Here is a 20,742-nt window from a genome sequence, read left to right as displayed (position 1 = left end):
CTTAACCTCATCCTGTGACTACTTCATTGACATTTCAATTTTAGTTTATACACAGAACCGGGTGCTATACACCTTAAAATGGCTACAGGGTACTATTCAGCTGTCTCGTGTGTATTTTCATTTTTATATTTAGCAGCTTATAGTATTGAAGCATAATTTTTACTGAACTTGGCGAATTTTAGGATGGTTCAAACTGGCTTATAACTCTAACAAGGCATATGTCAACAGTTGAAGTGCAGAACAGTTTTAGGAGGGATGTGCAGAGAAATCTTCAATACCTTAGTGAGGAGTAACTAATCTTTGTGTCCTACCTAGTAAGGTATATGTGAGTCCAAGCTGACCGTTTCCTGTCTAGTTCTAAGCTTTCCTTGTTAGTCTCTGTCTATCTAATCTAATTTTTTTTCAGGGGTGGGGCTCTGGAGCGACCCTGATGGTCATTGCAAGAGAGGGTGGGAATCCAAAGTTGGAGCTAAGTAAGGACCAGAGAAAGCTCCCCTCCTGAGTCCTGAAGGGAGTATACTGTTCTGTTTCTGAGGTCCACTCAGGGCTCCTGGCTATTGTTCTGATGACATTAGATCCTGTGAGGAAGGATCTGGGCATCTTCTATCCCATGTGGGAGATCCAAAAGGAAATGGATGACCTCAGAATTCTTGACCTACAAGGACAGTCCAATTCCCCGTGGTCTCCTTGGCAATTGTGATATAGCCCTTGGTGCCTGTACTGATAGTCCTTGGTGGGGATCTGTGTCCCTGGTTTTCAAAAGTTTCCAAGTCAGCTTATTGAGGCTGTTCTAAGAGAATGCCATCCTGAAGAACTAACAGGTGCAAACTCCACTGTACTTGGTTAGCAGTGTTGGTTATAAGTGTTGTAAAACAACTAGTATTTTCCATTTGTCATTATTTTTGCTATTTAATTTTGTATTTTGTGCAGCTAGGTGAAACTAGAGTGGTTGCTTTGCCAGTAATAGGGTTCCGTGTTCTGGTTTTACGGTCATTTTATTTTACATGTTTCGATTTAGATTAACATAATAGGTATTGGTTGGATTATGAGACTGTTTTTTATTTGAAAACATTTTTTTCACTTAAATGTTAGATTATTTTAAATACTTTAGATGGCCTGAGTTTCAGGAATGAGGTCCCTTTCTTGTTTTAGGAATTGTTTCCTGATACAGATGTTGATTTTTGTCTGGTTTAGGAGGATCTTGGCTCCTTTTGTCTCACACTGCTCTGTTTAGGAGTGGATGTGACCCTGAGGCCCGAGGAGCAGTCTGAAAGCTTTGGTGGGATCTTTAATTGCGCATCTTTAACCTTGGGGCAAGTTTCCCCACCACCTTAGTGTTCAGAAGAGACCAAAGCAACTGTAAGTGAAGCAAATGACGTAAGGCCACAGCATGTGGGTGGGAGGAGGTAACCTTGCTGTCTGGGTGTGAGGAAGGCAGGAGCCTCTCTCCCTGCGGGGAGCTGCCAGCCTGGCTGCTGCTTGCCCTCCCTCCCCAAGTTCCCTCTGGCCTTCTCTCAGGCTCCAGATAGTCCTTGTGCTTCGTGGCAACCCTGGGTACTGCTTCCCTTCTCATCTGTATTCAAGGGCCTGGAACTTTGGAGAGAAATGACCTTTGGGGTTGAGGTTTTCTAGTGTTTGGTCTTTGTCCACAGGGGCTTTTTTCCCTCTTCTTTTTCTTTTTACAGAAACCTTGGAGAGACTCCATCTGCATTTTGCGTTAAAACTATGAGTAAAAGGGTTTCTCTTTTAGGACATCGCCCAGATGCTGGATTATTTTTGGCAGGTAGGGCTTGGGGAGGGTTGATAGTGAGACAGGAGAAGCGATGATACAAAAGAGAAGCATTCGAAAAATTTTCATGTGATCGAGAGCTGGCATATTGTTAGTCTTCTGGGTGAGAAATATTTTGGAAAACTTTACAGGAAATTGGTTTAAAATCCCTACAAACCAAACTATATTGATTTCCTTCCTTCTCCTTGGTCAGGGCTGAAGGGCAGGGACACACCCCTCACTCCGTTGCTTTTTGCTCCATGTTTGCTCCATGTTTGGCTGCTGTGGTCTCCCAAGTGGACAAAGTGGCAATTCCCTCCCCTCCCTTAGAGTGTCCTGGTTGCGGCTTCCCCAGTGGGAGGGGTCTGGGGGAAGCACTGTGGCCCTCGTCAGCCTGTACTTTCTTTTTTTCTGTACAAACGGGAAGACACTGATGCTATACTTTTAAACTGGGAAATGAAATGCAAAACCGACGTTAATGTAACATTATGGTTGAGATTAAATGCACCAAAATCAGGAAATTCAAAGTTATGCTTCCCACAGCAACTATAACTCAGCCTCATCTGGCGTGTGTAGTATTTTGTGTTAGTGTGGATGGTGTTATATGTTAAGACATTAAAGTTAACACCATAAGCAGAGCACAAAATGCTTGAGGGGACTGAGTTATGACGACTCTGTGAGCTGTAAGTGTTCTTGCACAGGCTCCCGACTCCTGGAATAATTTTTCCCTTGCCTATCAGACCAATTATTGCCTTTCTTTTTAGTTATATCTCTGCTGTAACGTATCTGTTTTTCCAGGGTCACTATAAATGCATTCCTTCATTGGTGGCCACTGATGGTGGTGAGAATGGAGTGGCCTGCTAGGCCCTTTTGTCTTTTTTTTCCAGGCCTCCATAAATGATGTGTTTGCCCCTCCCCCTCCTAAGTTGTCCTCCTCCCCAGGCTGCTGTTTCCTGGTGGTCCCTCAGCAGGCCAGGCCCCCTGCCCTCCTCCGACAAGCTTGCTATGGCTTGTCTCAGGCCTTCCCTGCATGAGAACAAATATCTGCTGTGTCCAGCTCTTGTAGTTATTGTAACTTTGCATGGAGCTGAAGAGCCCTTCTTTATTTGGAGCAGACATAGCAATGTGGAAGCAAAATATACATCTCAGGCAATGGATGCGTAACGCATGATGGTAGTGCCTTGTGTGTTTGGCACTGCAGAGCCTGATCAAAGTGGGTTTATTTGCTCTATTCAGTTTGCTCCTCTCCCTTCCCCCGGGTTTATACCTTTGAGCTGCCATGATGTGTAGTTAGGCTATGGAGTTGTGGGGTTGGGGCCAGGAACTTTCCTTAGGGAACACTGGGTTACTGGTAACGAAATCACCACGTAATTTAGTGCAAATCTGGCCACACCTCCCTAGCCTTTTATTGTCCCAGTGACCTCCTGTGGGCTGAGACAGCTTCTGGAATGCAGATTCTGTTGTGCACTGGGCTGTGTGGTGTTGGGGAAGAGTTCTGCAGGCCAGACCATTGATAACTAACCTCAGGGACTGTACAGCAACAGTGACACCGAACAGTCTTTGACAATTTTTGTCGGGCAAGACAAAACCAACTAATTCAGCAAAGGAATGTGGAAGTTCTCATCGTATGCACCTTAGTGGTAGAGAAATGGCCTCTTTAGCTCACTGGATTTTTTTGTTTAAGAAATTGGTTCTTTTAATGGAAAAAAACAATTAAGGGCAGGGTACAAGCATTCTCACACCTTGGCCACTTTGTATTTCTACTCCTTTGCATCATTGCTTTTTTTTTAATTATTGTTTTTTGATACAATTTAGTTGGTGCTGGACTCTCCCTCCCCCTCTCCCAAGTTCCTTACCCTCTCAAGCTCATTGAATCTTCACTTGAGGCTCAGGGCTAGCTGCTGGAGGGAAGATGTACAAGAAATGGTTCCTGCCCTCAAGGCGCTCACAGTTGAGGAGGGTGGACATACTCCTGTGACCATGGATAAGCAGAACGCTGACTGCCTCCCATTAGGGGAGTGGTGGGTCCTGCTCACAGTGTGGGGAATGGGAGGCAAATGTTTCCTGTTAATAAGCAATTTAAAACACCTGGGAAGCCCAGCCCACCTTGAGACCTCTCAGAACCATTAAAGGGGGAATACAAGAGGGGCTCATAGAATACACCTGAGTGAGTTGGCCTATGGAGGGGAAAATCTGATCCTGATTGCAGGCTTGTTTGTGGGAGTGTTGAACATGAGGGAGAGGGAGAAGGATAAATACTGGCAACTACTTCACAGCTGTTGGTAGGATCTTTTGTGGTTAGTTATATGGTGTTTAATTCAAACTAGGTGGGCTGACTGGGACGTAAATGTGAGAATGTGGAGGCTAGAAGGGCCTTGAGAGAATTCATACCAATAAAGTGCAAACACAAAAGGATAAAGGTCAGAGTGGAAATATGTGAGTTAGGCTATGAACCGTTGATGCGCAGGCTAATCTGATATCTCAGCAGACCCTGAAGGGGGCCGTTGGGACTGCCAGGTCTTCAGAGAGAGGCAGAAGCTGACAGACATCAGCTCCTCTCTGCCCACACGCTTCTGGGTGTTGGGTTTTGGATGTTAGAACCATCTTTCAGTGGATCAGAAAGGTTTGGACTCTGCAAACAGAGAAACCTCTGGTTGACCAACACTGAGTGAAATGTAGAAGGATTCACAATGAGGCAGAAGGCCCTGGTGACAACAGAAAATTGAGTGGAGGGTAACCCTGAGCAGCTCAGGTGCACAGCCGCAGAAAGGAGGCAGAAAGTCTGTTGGGAGTCAGGTGAGAACTGTAGAGGAGTAGTTAGGGTAAGCGCAAGGCTCCCCTTCTCCCTGCCCCCACTCTGCCTTGCCTTTCCTTCCCCCCATCTCTTGGTTGCATTCCTTTTGTAGACTGATCCTGGATGTGTGACATGAGGAAACTGCTATCAGGGAGCTCTTCATCTCTATGTCTTGTTGGGGAGAAAGATCCTGCATCATTTTGATTAAGATGCCATTGGGATGATTATTTTTTATCCTCTTATCGTGGGTGTTCACAATATCTAAAAAGCCCCTGCAGCTTTACTTTTATGTGATGAATTTTGAGCTGTGGGTATGAAAATGGAACCATAGTCTAAGTGCCTGCGGCCAGAGTGGTTCCATATGTCCTTCCTAGCCCATGCCCAGGTTGGCAGTCTGCAGCACAAGAGTGAGCAGGCTAGGATGGACAGAGAGGGATTTGCACCTAGGGTATCCAAAGCCCTGGTAGGTGCTGGGAGAATCAGAAAGGAGAAGCCTTTCTGGGAAATCTTTGATGTGGAGTAGAGATACCTTGCAATGAGCTACTGTTCAGGTCCTAGTTCTTGTGTTTGGTTGGTCATGGGGAGAGCTTGAAGGTCTGTGGGCAGCACAACAGGCCTATGGCATAAATGACTGTGCTTCTGTTGGTGTCCAGTCCTGGGAAGGTTTCTGCCAAGATCTGAGCTGAGAGCTGAATGAGGGCATTTGTAGAAGCCTATGTTGCAAACTAAAGGAATGGGAAGAACCCACTCTGCAGCTGAAGTCAAGTTTGTGAGCCAGAGACGGAAGTTTGAAGGTATTGTGGAGTGAAAGAGGAGAAATGGAAATAGATGTTAATGGCAGAATTTATAGAAATGGAGAGGAAGATTTCTAAAGGGTTAAAAATGAGTCTAGAGAAACTGATTAAGATACATCTCATCTCTGATTGCTAGCTGGTGGTGGGATGGGATGCTTGTGTCGGTCGGCTGAAAAGACATGAGCATTGGCCCTTGTTTGTTCTGGGAAACAGATTTGAGATTGTATTCTTATGTAGCCCCTAACTCTGGACAGTGGGAGTCAGTGGTACTAAGAGATTTGGTGAAGACTCTCTAGTTGTTGTAAGTGGGGTGCTTTGAGTTGATGTTCTGTGCCATGAACTGTATGCATGAGCTCCTCGGTGGTAATGTAGATAATTGCTCTCTAGACCTGCTTGGTGCTCTGTTTGGCCATTGGTCTAGAGAAGGTAGATAATGATGGTTATGTACCAAGGGTAACTGACTAGAACACTTGGAATCTTGATCTCCAAAAATATGATGGAACCAAGTGTCGTGATTGTCATGATTCGGGGTTGCCATGGCTAGAAAATGCTGTGTTCACAGGTGAGTTTTTTAAGCACCCCCAGCATTTTAAAGTCCAGAACTCATAAGGCTGTGGTAGCTTGTTGGGGATGAGCGAGGTAGGGACCAACAAATGAAGAGACTTGCTGTTTGATGATATTTGCTTTCAATGGAAAGATATAACATGCTGAGAGGCCCTGTGTTGGGGGTTAGCCTGAAAGAACGTTCACAGGGGTGGTGATTGTTGATATTAGCAAGCAGTGCAAAGTTGGTGCCCAGGATACATGTGGATTTCTGTGATCCTGTTCCCGGTTTGTGTCCAGTGTTAGACCTTTCTTGGGACTGGATGTAATCGGAGTCTAGATAAGCTCTTGGTTTGTGCCTGCAGGGGGGAGGTCTTTCTAGACAAGGTATCCAGCCTTCCTTTCTGTCTCATGTGCACAGAAGGAAGATACCTTCTGGATACTTGTGTCTTGGCTGGATTCCCTAAGGGAGGAGGCATCACTGAGACCAGACCACTGCTTGCTAGTTACCTGACAATGTGCTCTGTGAAGTTTGTTATGTGACAGGACAGTTTTCTTGGTGGCAAGGAGAATGAATTTCTGATGGCAAGAGCCAGGGATGGCTAGACTCCATGAAGGGCTTGCCTGAGAGCCTTGAAAGTAGGCCCACTAGGGTTGGTTTACTCTGAAAGGGCCTTAAGCTGTGAATCCTGTGTGGTCCATACCTCTGGAGTTAGTCACATAGATGTTCTAGATGTCACCTGTGCTACTGAAAGTGTGATCTGAGAACCAGTAGCATCTGTATCACGTGGGAGCCTGTTCTAAATGTAGGCTATCAGGTCCTGCTTCAGAGCTAAACAGAAAAGTCTGAGAAATGATGCTCTAATGTGGACTTCAACTTTAGGGAGCATCCGAATCACCCAGAGATTGCTTTAACAAAGCAATCAGCCCATGAGGCTTCTGATTTAGGAAGTCTGGGGTAGAGGTCAGGCATCTGCATTTCTAGTAAGTTTCTGGAGGTGGCGTGCTACCACAGTTTGAGAACCGTTAAACCCCTCAGCTTTCTCCACCGTGCAATAGGAGGTGCAATAGGAGAGTAATTCCTACGGCCTGCAGAGGTGGCCTCATGAGCCAAGGAGAGAGACATGAATTGAGGGGAGGATGTTGCTTGCTTGCTCATTGGGCTCTTTAAACCTGCTGTTGTACCAGCATCAATGTTTCCCTGTGTTGGCTTCTGGGTGTCAGGAATGGACAGAGGACAGGAATATGCAGACTGTTCCATTGAGATACAGTCTTCTGAGATCAGTAGTCCCTGGGACCTTGGAAGGGGATTGCTGATATGGCCTCCTGAAGCCCAGCCAGTTGACCAGCTGCTCTAGGCTCCCAGCCAAGTTCTCTGAATGGGCTTAGTCCTACCTTGTTCACCTGTTACCTCCTTCCACATGGTGAAACTTCACAGAGCACACTGGCACATCTCCGTCAGGTGGCTGGCAAGCAGTGATCTTGTCATAGCACACAGCAGTGTTTGTTCCCTTGGGGAGTCCTGACAAGGCCAGGACATCAGCTGTCCTCAGAGTGCCTAGGACACTATTCAGTCCTTCAGAAAGCTCTTGCAGTATTAGGGCTGGATACCTTTCCCATAAAGACTTCTCACTAGTTTTGGGTAGTATTTGGATTGATTAGAAAAATGGTTTCTATATAACCAAGCCTCTGATTCATCTTGTAAACCTGAGCAAATGATATTACTTTTCTCCACCTTATTTGATCATGAACTGAAGAAGCTTTGGCCGCCTGTGCCCAATTCCCAGACTGTGGACCCTGAGCCTCTGGAGTGAGGGTTGCTAAAGTGAAGGCTGTTCCGATGGGAGACCAGGTGGTTAAGAGCATGGAGTCCATTGCCTACTAGCACTGTGACTTGGGGCAAATTACTTGTACTCTTTATGCCTCAGTTGCTTTATTGGCACAGCAAAGCCAATCTTAATGGACTGATGGGAGAATAAAATGAATTAATATATTGCCAGTGTGAGCAGTGCCTGGCATGTAATGGCTTTATGTGTGGGCTACAATTGGTAGAATAGTGTTGTTCTGACCCCTGGCCTCATAGTAAGCATTGAGGTGCAGCAGGTGGCTGGGAGGCAGGCCCTGTTTCTCCAGGGAGCACAGACAGAGCCTCCAGGCCCTCTGTCAGCATAGTGGCCTAAGCTAGGGTCCTCCCCAGAAAGGTAGTCCTACACTCGAAGGCAAAGTTGGCCTTGACACTCCTCCATTGCTGTGTGGCCTTTTGATGCTGTTGCCTCAAGAAGGAAGGTTTTTTTTTTTTTTTTTTTTTTAGATTATTTTTATTTGAAAGGCAGATACTACAGAAAGGAAGAGAGAGAGGTCTTCCATCCACTGATTCACTCCCCAAATGGCTGCAATGACCAGGGTTGGGCTGATTGGAAACTGGGATCCAGGAACTGCTTCCCGAATTCCCATGTGTATAAGGGACCCAAGGACTTGAGTTATCCTTCTGTATTCCCACGCCATAAGAAGGGAGTTGGATTAGAAGGGAATTGCAAGGGTACACATTGATGCCTATGTGGAATGCTGAAGCCACAGGTTAGAGGATTAGTGTGCTGTGCCACCACGCTGGCACACAGTCTGTTTTGCATACAACTTGAGATTAGTTTAAATTAATTGTTTTACAAGTATATGTATCTAGGTAGCTACAAAGAAATAATATGGTTGTTTGTTATCCTGAAGTGTCAGCTTCCCAGAGGCTATTTTGTATCTGCTTATATATAAGGGGGCAGGTGTATGTAGAAATACCGGGGTAGAGGCTACCAGTCCTGTTCACAGGGAGGTGGACTCAGGAGGACATGCCTCTGAGGGAGGAGGTAGCTTCTGATGCTTTTGGTCCCCTTCATTTATTGGTTCTTTTTTTTTTAATTTTAATTTTAATTCAGATTTTGGTCAATTATTCACTTTTCACCTCCAGCCTCCTTAAAGTAAAGAATAGCAGTGTCTAGTTTTGGCATCTTTCCTATATTTTAGTTGCTTTAGGGCCTATAGGGATGCATGGAGGGGGACATGAAGTGAAAAATCAGTCTTTATAAAGCTCTGATTTTTTCTTTTTTACCCTTCCTTGTCCTGAAACTTCGAGCATCAGCTCTCATCTGTCAAAGTGTAAATCAGCAATTAAAACCCAAACAGCCAAATGCCAAAGATGACCTGAAGCACAAAGCAACTGACAAACAAGTCCGGACAAATCGACGGGTAATTTATAAGCTTTGCCCTAAAATCTAATTATTTGGCAATTCGAATTTGCAGCCAGGCAGGGCTTGGCAATAAATTTAACCCGCCATAAATTATTTAGGAGCAGGCTGTGGTGTAAATCAAAACCACGAGTGTTTGTTTAAGAAATAAGCTCCTTGTGCATGAAATGTCTTTTTTTTCCCCTCCTCTTTTCCAAAGGAGAAGCTGTTAGACAAACCGTGCCCCATGTAGCCCTTACTCCTCTCATCCGACTTCCCTTCTTCCCCGAGACCGGAGAAAGGGCCCGCCTTGCATGCGTCTTGTATCCAAAGCTGAGTATTTGGAAAACCTCCGCATGTTTGTCCCTCTGCCTTACAATGTGGTACTGCTTTTGGATTTTACTAAACTTTTGAGGACAGTATCACCACTTGGTGGGACTTCTTTTTCCACAGGATGGAAGGAAAGGCTAGGTTGATTGCTGCTGTCTCTGAACTGAGGGAGTGTGGTAGCTGCTTCCTGGGTTGAGAGGGGGTAGCCATGCAAAGTGATCTGTCTGTTCAGACCTGGATTTCAGGTAGGATCATGGAACAAGTTCAGGCAGAGGAGACTCTGCTTTGGGAAGAGCTAGAATGCTGCACTGTTGAACTGTCTCAGGATCACCTGTGTCCTTTTTGCTTAAAAATCCTGTTTGCTGGTGTTCTGTCTTCAACTACAATTTTACTCAGACACTTTAGATGCAAGGGATCTGAATATCCTGAAAGCAGCTTTTATAGATACTTTTGGTAATCTACCAACTGTGGGTGTGAAATTTCATTTGAAATACTGTTGCCATCTTGTCCTCAGTTTATCAAAGGCAGTCGTTGGAATTCCTAATTGAGCAGTTAGAAAGCAGGTAGGTTTAAAATCTTAACTCTAGCTCTCAAAAAGGTAAGTGAATATGAATTTGTCTAGTGTTTCCTTTTTATTTGTCTTCTCCCCATATATGTATGCAAATACATATGTGCATGTATATATGCACACATGCACGTATATATGTGTGTGTAAATATGAAAGAGTGAGTACAAGTAAGTGAAAGAAAAATCATAGCATTTTATTGACAGAGGTGATGGGATAGGGATGGTAGGTTGAGAACTTTGTGTATTTTGACGAATTTAATATTTAGGCTTTTGTGCCTAATTATCAAGTTTTGTGACCAGTTCCTATCCCCTTATAGCAGACCAATATTTTGGGTTTATGGTGTCCTGTCCTTAGAAAACCTAATGGTATAGAATATCCAGTTTTAGTACCAAAAGTGCCATGTATGTTCCAGGTTATTCCAGATAATATTGGGATTTTGGTAGAAACTGAGGAGAGAAACCATTTAGTAACGAGAGATTGGATATGGTAAAAAGTGTTACATACCTGGGTTTGAATCCTGGCTCTACCACCCACCAACGTTGTAATCTCAGGTTTTTGATCATTTCACCTCTCTGGTACTGTGGAGTCTTCTGTAAAAGTGGCGTTTTCTCTTAGGGCCAGGCTTGTAACTCCGCACAGCAGGTGAGGGAGTAAGGACTGAGTGACAAAACTGAGCTGGGTGCTGGGAATGTGCAGCAGAGGCTGGTGCCTTCCATCCTCCTCAAGCTGCTCCCCTTGGCCAGCTGCTTCCCAGTTTGTGTAGCTGCTTAATAGGACTGGTTTATGACCTGATGATGAGGATGATCTGATCTGTCTTTTGACCTATATTTTACGATTAGTAATGGCAAAATAAGAACTGGTATGTATGTAAACATGTACTTTTGTAAATGGAGAAGCATGACATGCTGTATATCCGTGTGCTAAGATCTCCCATGGTGCACTGCTCGGTATTTGTCCAAATCTTTCTCCATCCCTAGTCCATGTACTTCCTCCAGGTGGAGACGGCATCTTGTCTCTGTGTCTCCCTCCAACACCTGCTGTTCTGCATAAAGTAGCTTAATTGAATGTAGATGGACACAAGAGTAAGTTGTGAATCTGTTAATGCAAACTGGTTCCCTTGCTGGTGGTGGTGTTGTGCAAGAAGTCATTCAGCTGTTCATCTTCACAAATCCTTGGATTGGAACTGATCCACCAACCTGTAGTGTTAGGGTAACATTTCTGATTATTTCTTGCTAAAAACAATGAAGGAAGTGTTTGGCATGCTTTGTGTGCATTGGTTGCAGGTTCATGCCCATCTTGGTGCAGGCTGGAATTCCTTTCCTGTTATTAGGATGTCAGGGCCTGTCTTTTGAGGTTTTGGGCTTACTGGCATGATGGGAAGGTAAGAAGCAACCAGGTGAAGTCCCTCCTGCTCTGATTCCTTCAAGAGTCTTCTGTCAGAGACTCCTCATTTGCATTCTCTGTGTATCCAGTGCAGGTGCCAGTATACAGATCTATTGTTACTACAGCTCCCAATGTTGCTGAGGAAGGACACCTGTAAATTCAAAGTTAGGAACTGGTCCTTAAAAGCTCCTCTTTGTGGCCTTAGAGAGGAGACCTGTCTGATGGGCACGCAAGATCAAAGAAGCATGTTTATGAAAGGCCAAGTCTGATGTGTCATGGGTTTTGGGTCCCTGCCCCAAACATTTCAGAGATCTACCCCTTTTCCATGAAGCTGAAGATGGCTTATTCTTATTCCCCCAGGGAGTGTGAGTGTGATTCAACTATGGTTGATTCCATTTCCCCGTGGATGAGGTAGCCAGCAGCAGGAAAGTTTGAGTACTGAGCTACAGTGGAGAAAGCCAAAGGCCAACTTGTCAGAGTCTGTGTGCTAGAACTGCTGACTCAGTGCTGGTCAGAGTGGGAGCTGAGGTGCATACTATTTTATAATAAATGCTAATGAAATTCTAGATCTGTAAGAGCATTTCAGAGATCTAAAACAAACCATGTGCCTGTAAAAAAAAAAGTGGAAAGAGATCAACTTTTAAGCCATAAATTCTTGGTAATAGAGGGTGTTTTTTTCTGTTTATATTTGATAGATATTTTTGTTTCCAGAGGAATGTCAACTCCTAATTTCATAATGTATCATGGGCTTAAGAAAATTGAATTTAATAAAAGGCAAAGATGAATGGCATTCTTAAAGGTCCCAACACTTGTCTTTATTAGCAGGACAAACTGCAGGTCTCCAAACACTGTTTCTCTCCAAATGAAAGTTTAAATGAAAAGTACAGTTGTGTCACAGGTTAAATTTCATTGTGGGCCCAGCTAATATTGTTAGTGAGAAGCTGGCTGTATTTGTTTCCTTAGCCACCAGCGCAGCCAAACTCTCTGGACAGTGAAGCTCTTTCTGTTGGGGAAATCTCCTGCTTTGTGGGAGAAGAAGGATCTCTCAGGAATTCGAGAGTCAGATGAACTTGACTCTGATGAGTCATACCTCAGAGTTCGCTCTGAGAAATCTTCGATACTTGATTTGTCAGGTGGACCAGATGTGTATTTTTCTGTATGGACAGACCAGCTGGTATACTTTGTAATGTTTAGCGGTGTGAAGGGAAAGACCCAGAGAATTGGAGGGCAAATGTCTGCCTCTCTTGGCCCTGAGAGGGGAGGTATCACCTGATCTATACAGCAGCCTGGGCCTCCCCTCTTAGCCTTTAGCTGTTTGCCCTTCCTCTCTCTGGAAGTAGGTTCCTGTTGGCATCCCCCTGTTTGGGGACCAGTCCTGAGAGCCCAGACAACCAGAACCTTTGAATTTCTCTGGCATGAAAAATCTGACTGCCTTGGTAGAATTTACAGTCCTCACTGTTAACATGCTGAATTGGAAAGACTGCTTTAAAAACAAACCCGGTGTGTGTCTGTGTTAGGAGGGAGGTTGCCTGGCTTGCTTGGGACCTCCAGGAGACTGTTTCTCCTGAGTCCCACCCTGTCCTTTCCTAAGTGCAGGCAGCTGTCGTCGGCGACTGTGTTGCTTCTCTTGCTGTCTCTGGAGAGAATCATTGTGCCTTGACTGTGGTATTACTGGGAGGAACCTCTCCAGAATAGGAGTGTGGAGAGGGTTGCACAGGTGCTGACTCCTGGGGCCACTATGTAGGCTGAGTCCCCTCTCTGTCTGCTGTGGTTGAGGCCTTTTGCACATGCTAATTCTCCTGGAGAAATTTGCTTTTATTTATTTATTTTTTTATCATCTCCTATTTGTCTCTTCCAGATGTTTTCAGGGCAGTTTTTGTGTATGTGTATATGTGTGTGTGTGTTGTAAACTAATTCCATTCATGTTTTAAAAATTTATGAAAGCGCTAATAAAAATGTCAAAGTGGTAAAAATGTTAGCTTTTCCTCTGCTTTGATTAAATTTTGCAAACTGTTTTTGAATATTAAAAAGCAATAATTTTTTTTTCTTCTCTCCTTGTTTTCCCTCTTCTCTCTGATGCTCGCGTGCGCTCTCCTGCCCTCTCCCCCATCTGGCGCACTCCTCCCTTCCCAGGAGCGATGTATGAGGCATGCTGCACAGCCAGCGTTCTGCAAGCCTGTTTGCACACCAGGACCTTGGTGCTGTGCATCTCTATTAAATAACGGAGACAAATTAATCTTAGAGACACCAAACAAATTGTCACTCCTCCTCCTTCTCTTCCATTACGTTCAGTGGACTGGGAAGGGTTGGCTAATCTATTGGTCGAGAAGGGAGGGAGCCAGGGGGAGGGTGTACTATGTGAAAGGTGGGAGGCACTGGCTGCTATTTTTCTTACTCTCTTTTCTGTTTCTCTTTGGTGTTCCCTCTGGCTTTATTATCTTCACACACACACACGTATTAAAAAATGAATGAAGAAACTCACTAGCTGTGTTTAAACTTCATGCAAGGGAATCTGTGCATTGGTCTGATGGCTGGTTGTCTGTGTGGCCAGAGATGCAGACTCATTCCAAGACAGTTGGAATTCTGGCCAGTGGGAAGCAGGGCCTATTTTAAAGGACTCAAGTGAACAGGTTTGTGCCAGAAAACTGGAAACACTGGGGCAGATGATACCACCATCCTTTCCCTTTCCAGAAACAGTAGGGACGGACAGGAGGTATGCCCAATACCTGGAACCTGGGAGGATATTTATAGGGGGAATGTTAGTTCTGTAATTATACTGACCTCATCTCACCCAGTGTTGAGTTTAGCCTGGTAGGAGCTAATGAGCCAGAAACACTCATCCTTTCTTGACTGGCAGTTATTGTTTGAGATATCTTGATGAAAGTAACTTACTTTTTTCCTTTTTTTTTTTTTTTTTTTTTAATGTCCTTGACACTCCAGGAAATCATTGAGTTCCCTATCCTGAAGCTAAATGGCCGGACCATGGAGATTGAGTCTACCTTTCACATGTACGTCCAGCCTGTAGTCCATCCACAGCTTACCCCCTTCTGTACAGAGGTAAGAGCCATGGAGGAGGACAGCAGGGGTTCTGGGGAAAGAGCTTTGGGTTGTTTGGTGGTCTATACGCCATTTAGGATAAGCTTGGGTCTACTTTTCTGTTTCTGGGAGCTGGAGTCCAACAGCAGAATGCTGCTGGTGCTGGGCTCAAGTTCTTTCCTTGTTTTAATTTCCTAAGAGCTCCTTGGCAAGAGAGGTAGATAGCAGCCATTTGGAAGGAAAAATGTTCAGGCTTTCTTAGCTTTCCATCACCGTTACACTGACCCTCTATAAAGTGACCCCATGGGCAGCTGTGGCTGACTTGTGGGAAGCACATTGTGTCATTGATGAAGATGGGCACTCTGTGGGGAGCAAGAGGACAGCAGCCAAGGCTGGATTGTCTACTGTCCTTGGCCGCCTTGAGAGCAGCTTCATATGACCCTCATTTTATAGATTGAGAAACTAAAATTTTGATATTTGCTGGTGGCTCAAAGGAGCTATTGGCAGAGGAGAGGAGCCCCTAGGACAGTGTGGAGAAGCCTTCTGTAGCTGTTTTCTCCAAGACCTGTCGTGTTGTATGTGGTAGTGGTCCATTGGCCATGGTGGAACTGCAGATCAAGAATGTGTGGCAGCAGAGGTGATGAGAAAAAAACATGAGTGTTTCTAAATGTTTTAAGAGTTTGCGCTGAGGTCTATAAGAGGCTTTTTAACCTTCACTTCGAGGTTTACTTCCTACATGTGAATGAAATGAGGAAAGAAATTCTTGAGTAGTCCCAACCTCGGCTGTGAAGGGAAGGCTGGGGAAGGGCCTTCCTGACATGGTGGGGGTTCTCTGTGGAATCTGAAGTGGGTCTAGGCCACATGGAAGGTCTCAAGGGTTGCTCCTGTACTTGATGCAGTCTTTGCCCTCTCAATGATCAGGCATTTGTTGTAGGCATTCATCTGTCACAGTGCTAACTCTTTTAAGCATTTTGTTGTTCCAACTAATAATACTGGGATTTTTGGGTTTTTTTGGTCTGCTGTTTTTTTTTTCCCTGCTTTCCCCTGGGAGTTACTTGTATTGCCATAGAGCACTAGGCTGTCCTTTCTGCCCCTTTTGAAAAATCCTCATTTTACTGATATAAAAAATTCCCTCGCTGGGGCTGGCTTGATGATTTAATTGGCTAATCCTCTGCCTGCACATGCCAGCATGCATATGGGCACCAGTTTGTGTCTTCAGCTGCTCCACTTCTGATCCAGATCCCTGCTGATGGCTTGGGAAAACAGCAGATGTTGGCTCAAGTCCTTGGGCCCCTGCATATGTGTGGAAGACCAAGAAGAGAATCCTGGCTTTGGATCGGTTCAGCTCTGGCTGTTGCAACCACCTGGGGAGTGAACCCAGTGGATGGAAGATCTGTCTGACTTCCTTCCTTTATCCTAGCAGTTATCGGTCCTGAGGGTCTATTGTTCTGTTGTCTTTTGCTTCCTCTTTGGGTATAGCCTGCCTTTTGCAGGCTCTGGTTGTGTGAGATAAGGCTGCACAGCTCTGACAGGCAGGCCCAGAGTATGGAAAGGTTGTGCCTATTTAGGAATGGACAAAGTGGTCCTGCAGTTCAGCTTGGTTAGGAGTGAATACTCAACAGTGTTTAGAAAAAGAAGATTTTCTCCATAACAAAGCTGCTACTTTTTTTGGACGAGACAGAGGGGGATGGTATATGTGGGTCATTTGATGAGTAGTAGGAGTATAGGTTGGGATCTTGGCTGTGAAGCCTGATCTGAAAGTGAGGATGTGGTCATGTTACATCTCAAGGTTCCAGAATTCAAAACTCTCCATATCCTGCCTCTTGCTTTTTCTCTAGCCTCATGCCTCCTGGCTTCATCTCCTTCCTAGCTCCTCTCATCCAAGCATGTCCTCTTCCTGTCTGCCTTTGCACATGATGGTCCCTCTGCCCATGCTCTGCTCCTGCCCTCGTCCCTAACTCCTCTTTGTCCTCAGTGCTCTTTTCGGGGATGCTTTCTCTGAGACACAGTTTTCATTGTTCTTACTCTGCTTGTACTAACCAGATATTATACTGTATTTATTTATCTGAGTCCCCACTGGGCTTTGAGTTCCTTGAGGGCAGAAGCTAGGTCTGATTCATCTCTGCCCACATCATTGGGATCTGGTACCAAGTAAACTTGATATGGATCTCTTCAATGAATGAATATTGTCCAGAAGTATTTCCTATCTCCTCTGAAACCAACTGTGCTGCTGACTTGTTCTTTTGAGTAAGTCAAGTCTTCAGAAAACCTCAGGTTATCTATGTATTGCCATGTGTCCATATTAGCTGGAATTGTCTCAGATGCAGCAAGGATGCAGGATGAGGGTCTTGTTCCAAGACTTCATGCCTTTGGGAATGGGCAGAGGTCATTCCAATCTGAGAACATCTTTGATTAGTGAGTGTGGGGAACAGCCCAGACCTCCCAATTCTACCTGAGCAGCTCTTCTGGCAGGATTTTCTCTCCTGTGGTCAAATTCCTAAGAACCCTAGTGGGCGTGCAGGTGTGTGTGTGTGTGTGTGTGTGTGTGTGTGTACTTATTCACATGATGTGTGTACATGTATGTGGGGAGAGAGGCTCACTGCTGGACACAGGGAAGAACACTTCTGCCGTGAGCAAGGCTTTAACTCCCACACAGAGGCACTCACCGCTGTGCGTAAGGAACGTGTTATTAGCCTCCTTGAGGTCTTCAGTTATCCTTGACAGTCTGCCTGGGGATGTGATTCTGACAGACAGGATGAGGCGTATTCCATTCCTTCCCCAGGACCGTTCTGTCTGACCTCTAGAATCTGCTGCAGCTCATCAGATCTCTGGTCCCTGACCATGTGCAGTTTTGTTGTTGTTGTCATGAAAAAAAAAAAAGAAAGAAAGAAAAATGTCCATTTTGTTAAATGCCAGTAAAGGGCTTTGTCTTGCACCTGTACTTATAAAGGGTAAGATTTATTGGTCTCTTTGTCTGAGGAGAAAGAGTGGGTCTGATTATCAGATTGCACACCAGAGACAAGTGCTTATGTAATCAACAAACTGTCTTGGTGTCAGAATACGATTGTGTTGGAGATAAACTGTGAAAGGAGAAAGCGCTGGTTGCTGACATGCTATTGGCACTGGGTTTCCTGGGCTGCTTCCTGTAGTTGCTAGTGTTTATGATGAAGCTGGCTCATTCCTGGACAAAGCCCTTGGGTGAGAAGGGGAGCTCAGCAACCTGCCGCGTTATCAGTCAGGGTCAAAAGCCCCTCGCCTGTGGTTTCCGAGTCTGGAGAAGTGGGAGTTAATCTGTAATCCCTTGGTGAAAAGAGCCACAGAGCACACATTAATTCTTCTTCTCACCTCTCCTGCTTTAAGTGGTTAAGGTCTCTGAGCTCTGTTTAGCCTGTGAGCCCTGGTTCTCAGCTTCATAATACCTAGCTTTGCTCTAGTACCTTTCATTGTGAAGATATGAAAAGCTTTTTACAAACATTTGTTAACCCAAGTGGGAATAGGTGTGAACTTGTTATGAAGAGTTTAAGTTAGGTCTCAGAACTTCCCAGAATGAATTTTATGACATCGTCACAGCTGCTTGTGCAAGTCTCGTAAATATCTTACAAAATGTTGCTGTCAGGCACAGGGCCTCACTGTTTTCATTTCATACCCTCTTTATTGTGTACCTTGGCAGATCTGGTAAAGAGGTGTCCATACTGGGAGGGATTGGTACAGGGGCAAGAGCACTTCCCCAAGAAGGCTGTGTCTAGTGAACTGGTGGCTCAAAACCCTGTGTCTTTGGGGCTTGAGTTCAAATCCTGGAGAAATTCAGCTGTGAGCCTTGCCTTGCTGGTCCAAAAAGGAAGTATGCCCATTTTTGGGGGAACCTGGAGAGGGAGTTGATCGCACTTGGCTCCTTTCAGGCCTCTGGGTGTAGGCTTTCTGAGCACCAGAATGGAGTTTGTCAAGCCCCAAGGTGGCGGGGCCCTACTCCTAACCCAAGTGGGAGGAAGTGAGCCTGGCCTGTGGTGAGAGGTCCTCAGTTTTCCTGTTTAGGTGTCCAGTCTTTGCTTTTCTCACCCAAACTCGATGATCTGCCTTGGAACCAGTGCAGTTATGTGTGGAAATGACAGGTGCTGACCTTAGCCCTGTCTGTAAGGAGGGAGCACTCAGGTACCATTGGTTCCCTGGGTGAAGAAGACTGTCCTGAAGCTTGTTGGCACGCAGCTCCTGTGAATTACCATTGGTGAAAGCAAGGGGAAAGAGTGGAACTAACCTTGACCCAGGAAACTGACCAGTCCGAAACGCACATTTGGACACTGGAGCTTTCCAAGAAGAGGAAGTGACTTCGGATCCTCTTTTCTAGGATGGTCCTGACCATAAGCCCCTGGTCCAAGCTTGATGGTGTGTCTTAACTCTGGAAGATTTGGCAGGAGAGAAACTGGCCAGAATGGGCAGTGGTGGTTGCCTGGGTGTCAGTCAGTAACCTCAGTGGTAGACCTGAAGTTGGAAACAAGCCAATTCCTGACCCTTTTGGCCTCTGCATGCCGGAGGCTAAACAAAGGGTAGCTGCCTGCTCTGTTTGTGCCTCTGGGAGGCAGATAGGCTCTGGATGCCAGGAAGAGCACACATTCCTCCAGGGCAGGGATTTGATGCTTCTCTTTGCTGCTGGACCTCTAGTTCCTTGAATACAGAGCAGCACACAGTAGGTGTTCAGAGAGTAGCTACTGATTGACTAGAAGTAGAGTCCTTTGTAATCTGATGTGACAGTGGCTGACCTAGTCCCATCTCCCAAGCCCACAGCCGATCAGTTTTCTCCTTGACTCAGGCCCTCCCTCTGGTGGGCAGTTCTTTGGTCTCCCAAGCAAGGAAAGGGTGTAGAGGTGCCAGCCGGGTGGGCATGCTGTGGGTTAAAGCCTTGCGAAACAACAGTGTAGTTAATCTTTCTAATTTATTTTCCTTTTAGACCATGGGAAGTCTGTAGGCAGCAGCTGTTACCCAATTAAAATACAGATTAATATAAAAACAGTTTCTGGAATATAAAATAGAGTGGCTGTGTCCTTACACTTCCTTAAAATACCACCTAATAATGACTTGATGAACTACAGAAACCCACCTAGAGGAACTCAGCGTTCTTAAAATGAAAATTCCTTCCCTAAAAGGTGTGTATTACCATTCCATGTAAGTCACGATGAGAAAATAACCTTCCCTCTTAGAGCCAGCGGTGTCTGTGAGTTGGGTATTTGGTATTCATTACATGTAATTATAGTTTAATTGGAGTTTTAATCTCCACCCTGTGCCCCCAGCCACTTTAAAAAATGAAAAAGTTTCCAAGCAAGCCCGAGCTACTACTCTTCTGGAAGTAGCCAGGGGCATGCTGGGCATGGTGATTTCCAGTTGGTGTATTGAATATGGGAACCCCTTGCCTTGGATGCTTGCAGGCAGTCTATATCTAATTTGTGCCTAAGGGATATTTTCCACTTAAGAAAAAAACAAAACAAAGTAAAACCACAAGCCTGTTTAGACATAGGCTTGACCTAGGTGGCGTACAGGCGTGTGGATCAAATCTTCTTGGCCCAGTTCTGTGTATTTGGCCTTTTTGTCTTTGTTTCCCTTTTGATTAGAGGTGAGTCTTTTTGCCTGGCTGCGTGGGGAGCTTTGCTGAGATTATGGACAGTTAGGCAGGGGAAGTGCTGAAGGTTGAAGCTGAGAGGAGGGATGGACTTTGAAGCCAAGTGCACCCTCCCACCCCCAGGTTTTACATGAGCTTCTATGCAGCTTGGTGTTGGATTTATTTGATACTGTAACTTACTGGAAGTTATGGAGCATGTTGGTTACGGATAACATATGTGAAATACAAGTCTTTCAAGATGAAAGCTGAAGCAGGCATGAGACACACCTTGTGATCAGTGTGTATGTGTATGCCCCATCTCAGGGCAGGGATTTGGTGGGAAAAACTCATACGATGTCCTGTACTGAATTCCCAAGACTCAGTTGGATTCTGTGCTGAAAGCAGTGCCAGATCAGAGCCATTTACAGTAGAAGGAAGAGAAGAGAAAGGCATTGTTTCGGGAGAGCTTTGAGGTCCTGCACCCTGGCTTTCTACCCATCAGCTATTTCTCTTTCTTTTCAGCTCACCGGGATTATTCAAGCCATGGTGGATGGTCAGCCAAGCCTGCAGCAAGTGCTGGAGGTAGGTTGAGTGACCTTTAATTCCTGACCTCTGACCCTTCCTGCTGCCTTTTTTTCCCTCTTCTCCTGAGAATGTAGCCATGTAATTTGACTATGATTATCACTTGATTAGAATAACATTTGCTGTCACATCAGTGACATGCTGT

The 20,742-nt window shown here is 45.2% G+C and overlaps 1 protein-coding gene across 9 annotated transcripts in view; it reads left to right on the top strand.

Annotated features, from left to right (window-relative positions):
* ERI3 (ERI1 exoribonuclease family member 3) overlaps window positions 1-20,742 on the top strand; it is a 139,040-nt gene that overhangs the window by 21,453 nt on the left and 96,845 nt on the right. For all 9 annotated transcript variants that reach the window (XM_040977722.1, XM_040977721.1, XM_040977724.1 and 6 more), the window contains 2 exons: window positions 14,333-14,449; window positions 20,538-20,597. In XM_040977722.1, coding sequence (XP_040833656.1) covers window positions 14,333-14,449; window positions 20,538-20,597 — 177 coding nt within the window. The remainder of the gene's footprint in view (window positions 1-14,332; window positions 14,450-20,537; window positions 20,598-20,742) is intronic.

The sequence above is a fragment of the Ochotona curzoniae genome, unplaced genomic scaffold, assembly GCF_017591425.1.
Source record: "Ochotona curzoniae isolate NIBS_2020 unplaced genomic scaffold, NIBS_Ocur_1.0 contig_2855, whole genome shotgun sequence".
NCBI lineage: Eukaryota > Metazoa > Chordata > Mammalia > Lagomorpha > Ochotonidae > Ochotona > Ochotona curzoniae.
This window is presented reverse-complemented; position numbering and strand designations above follow the sequence as displayed.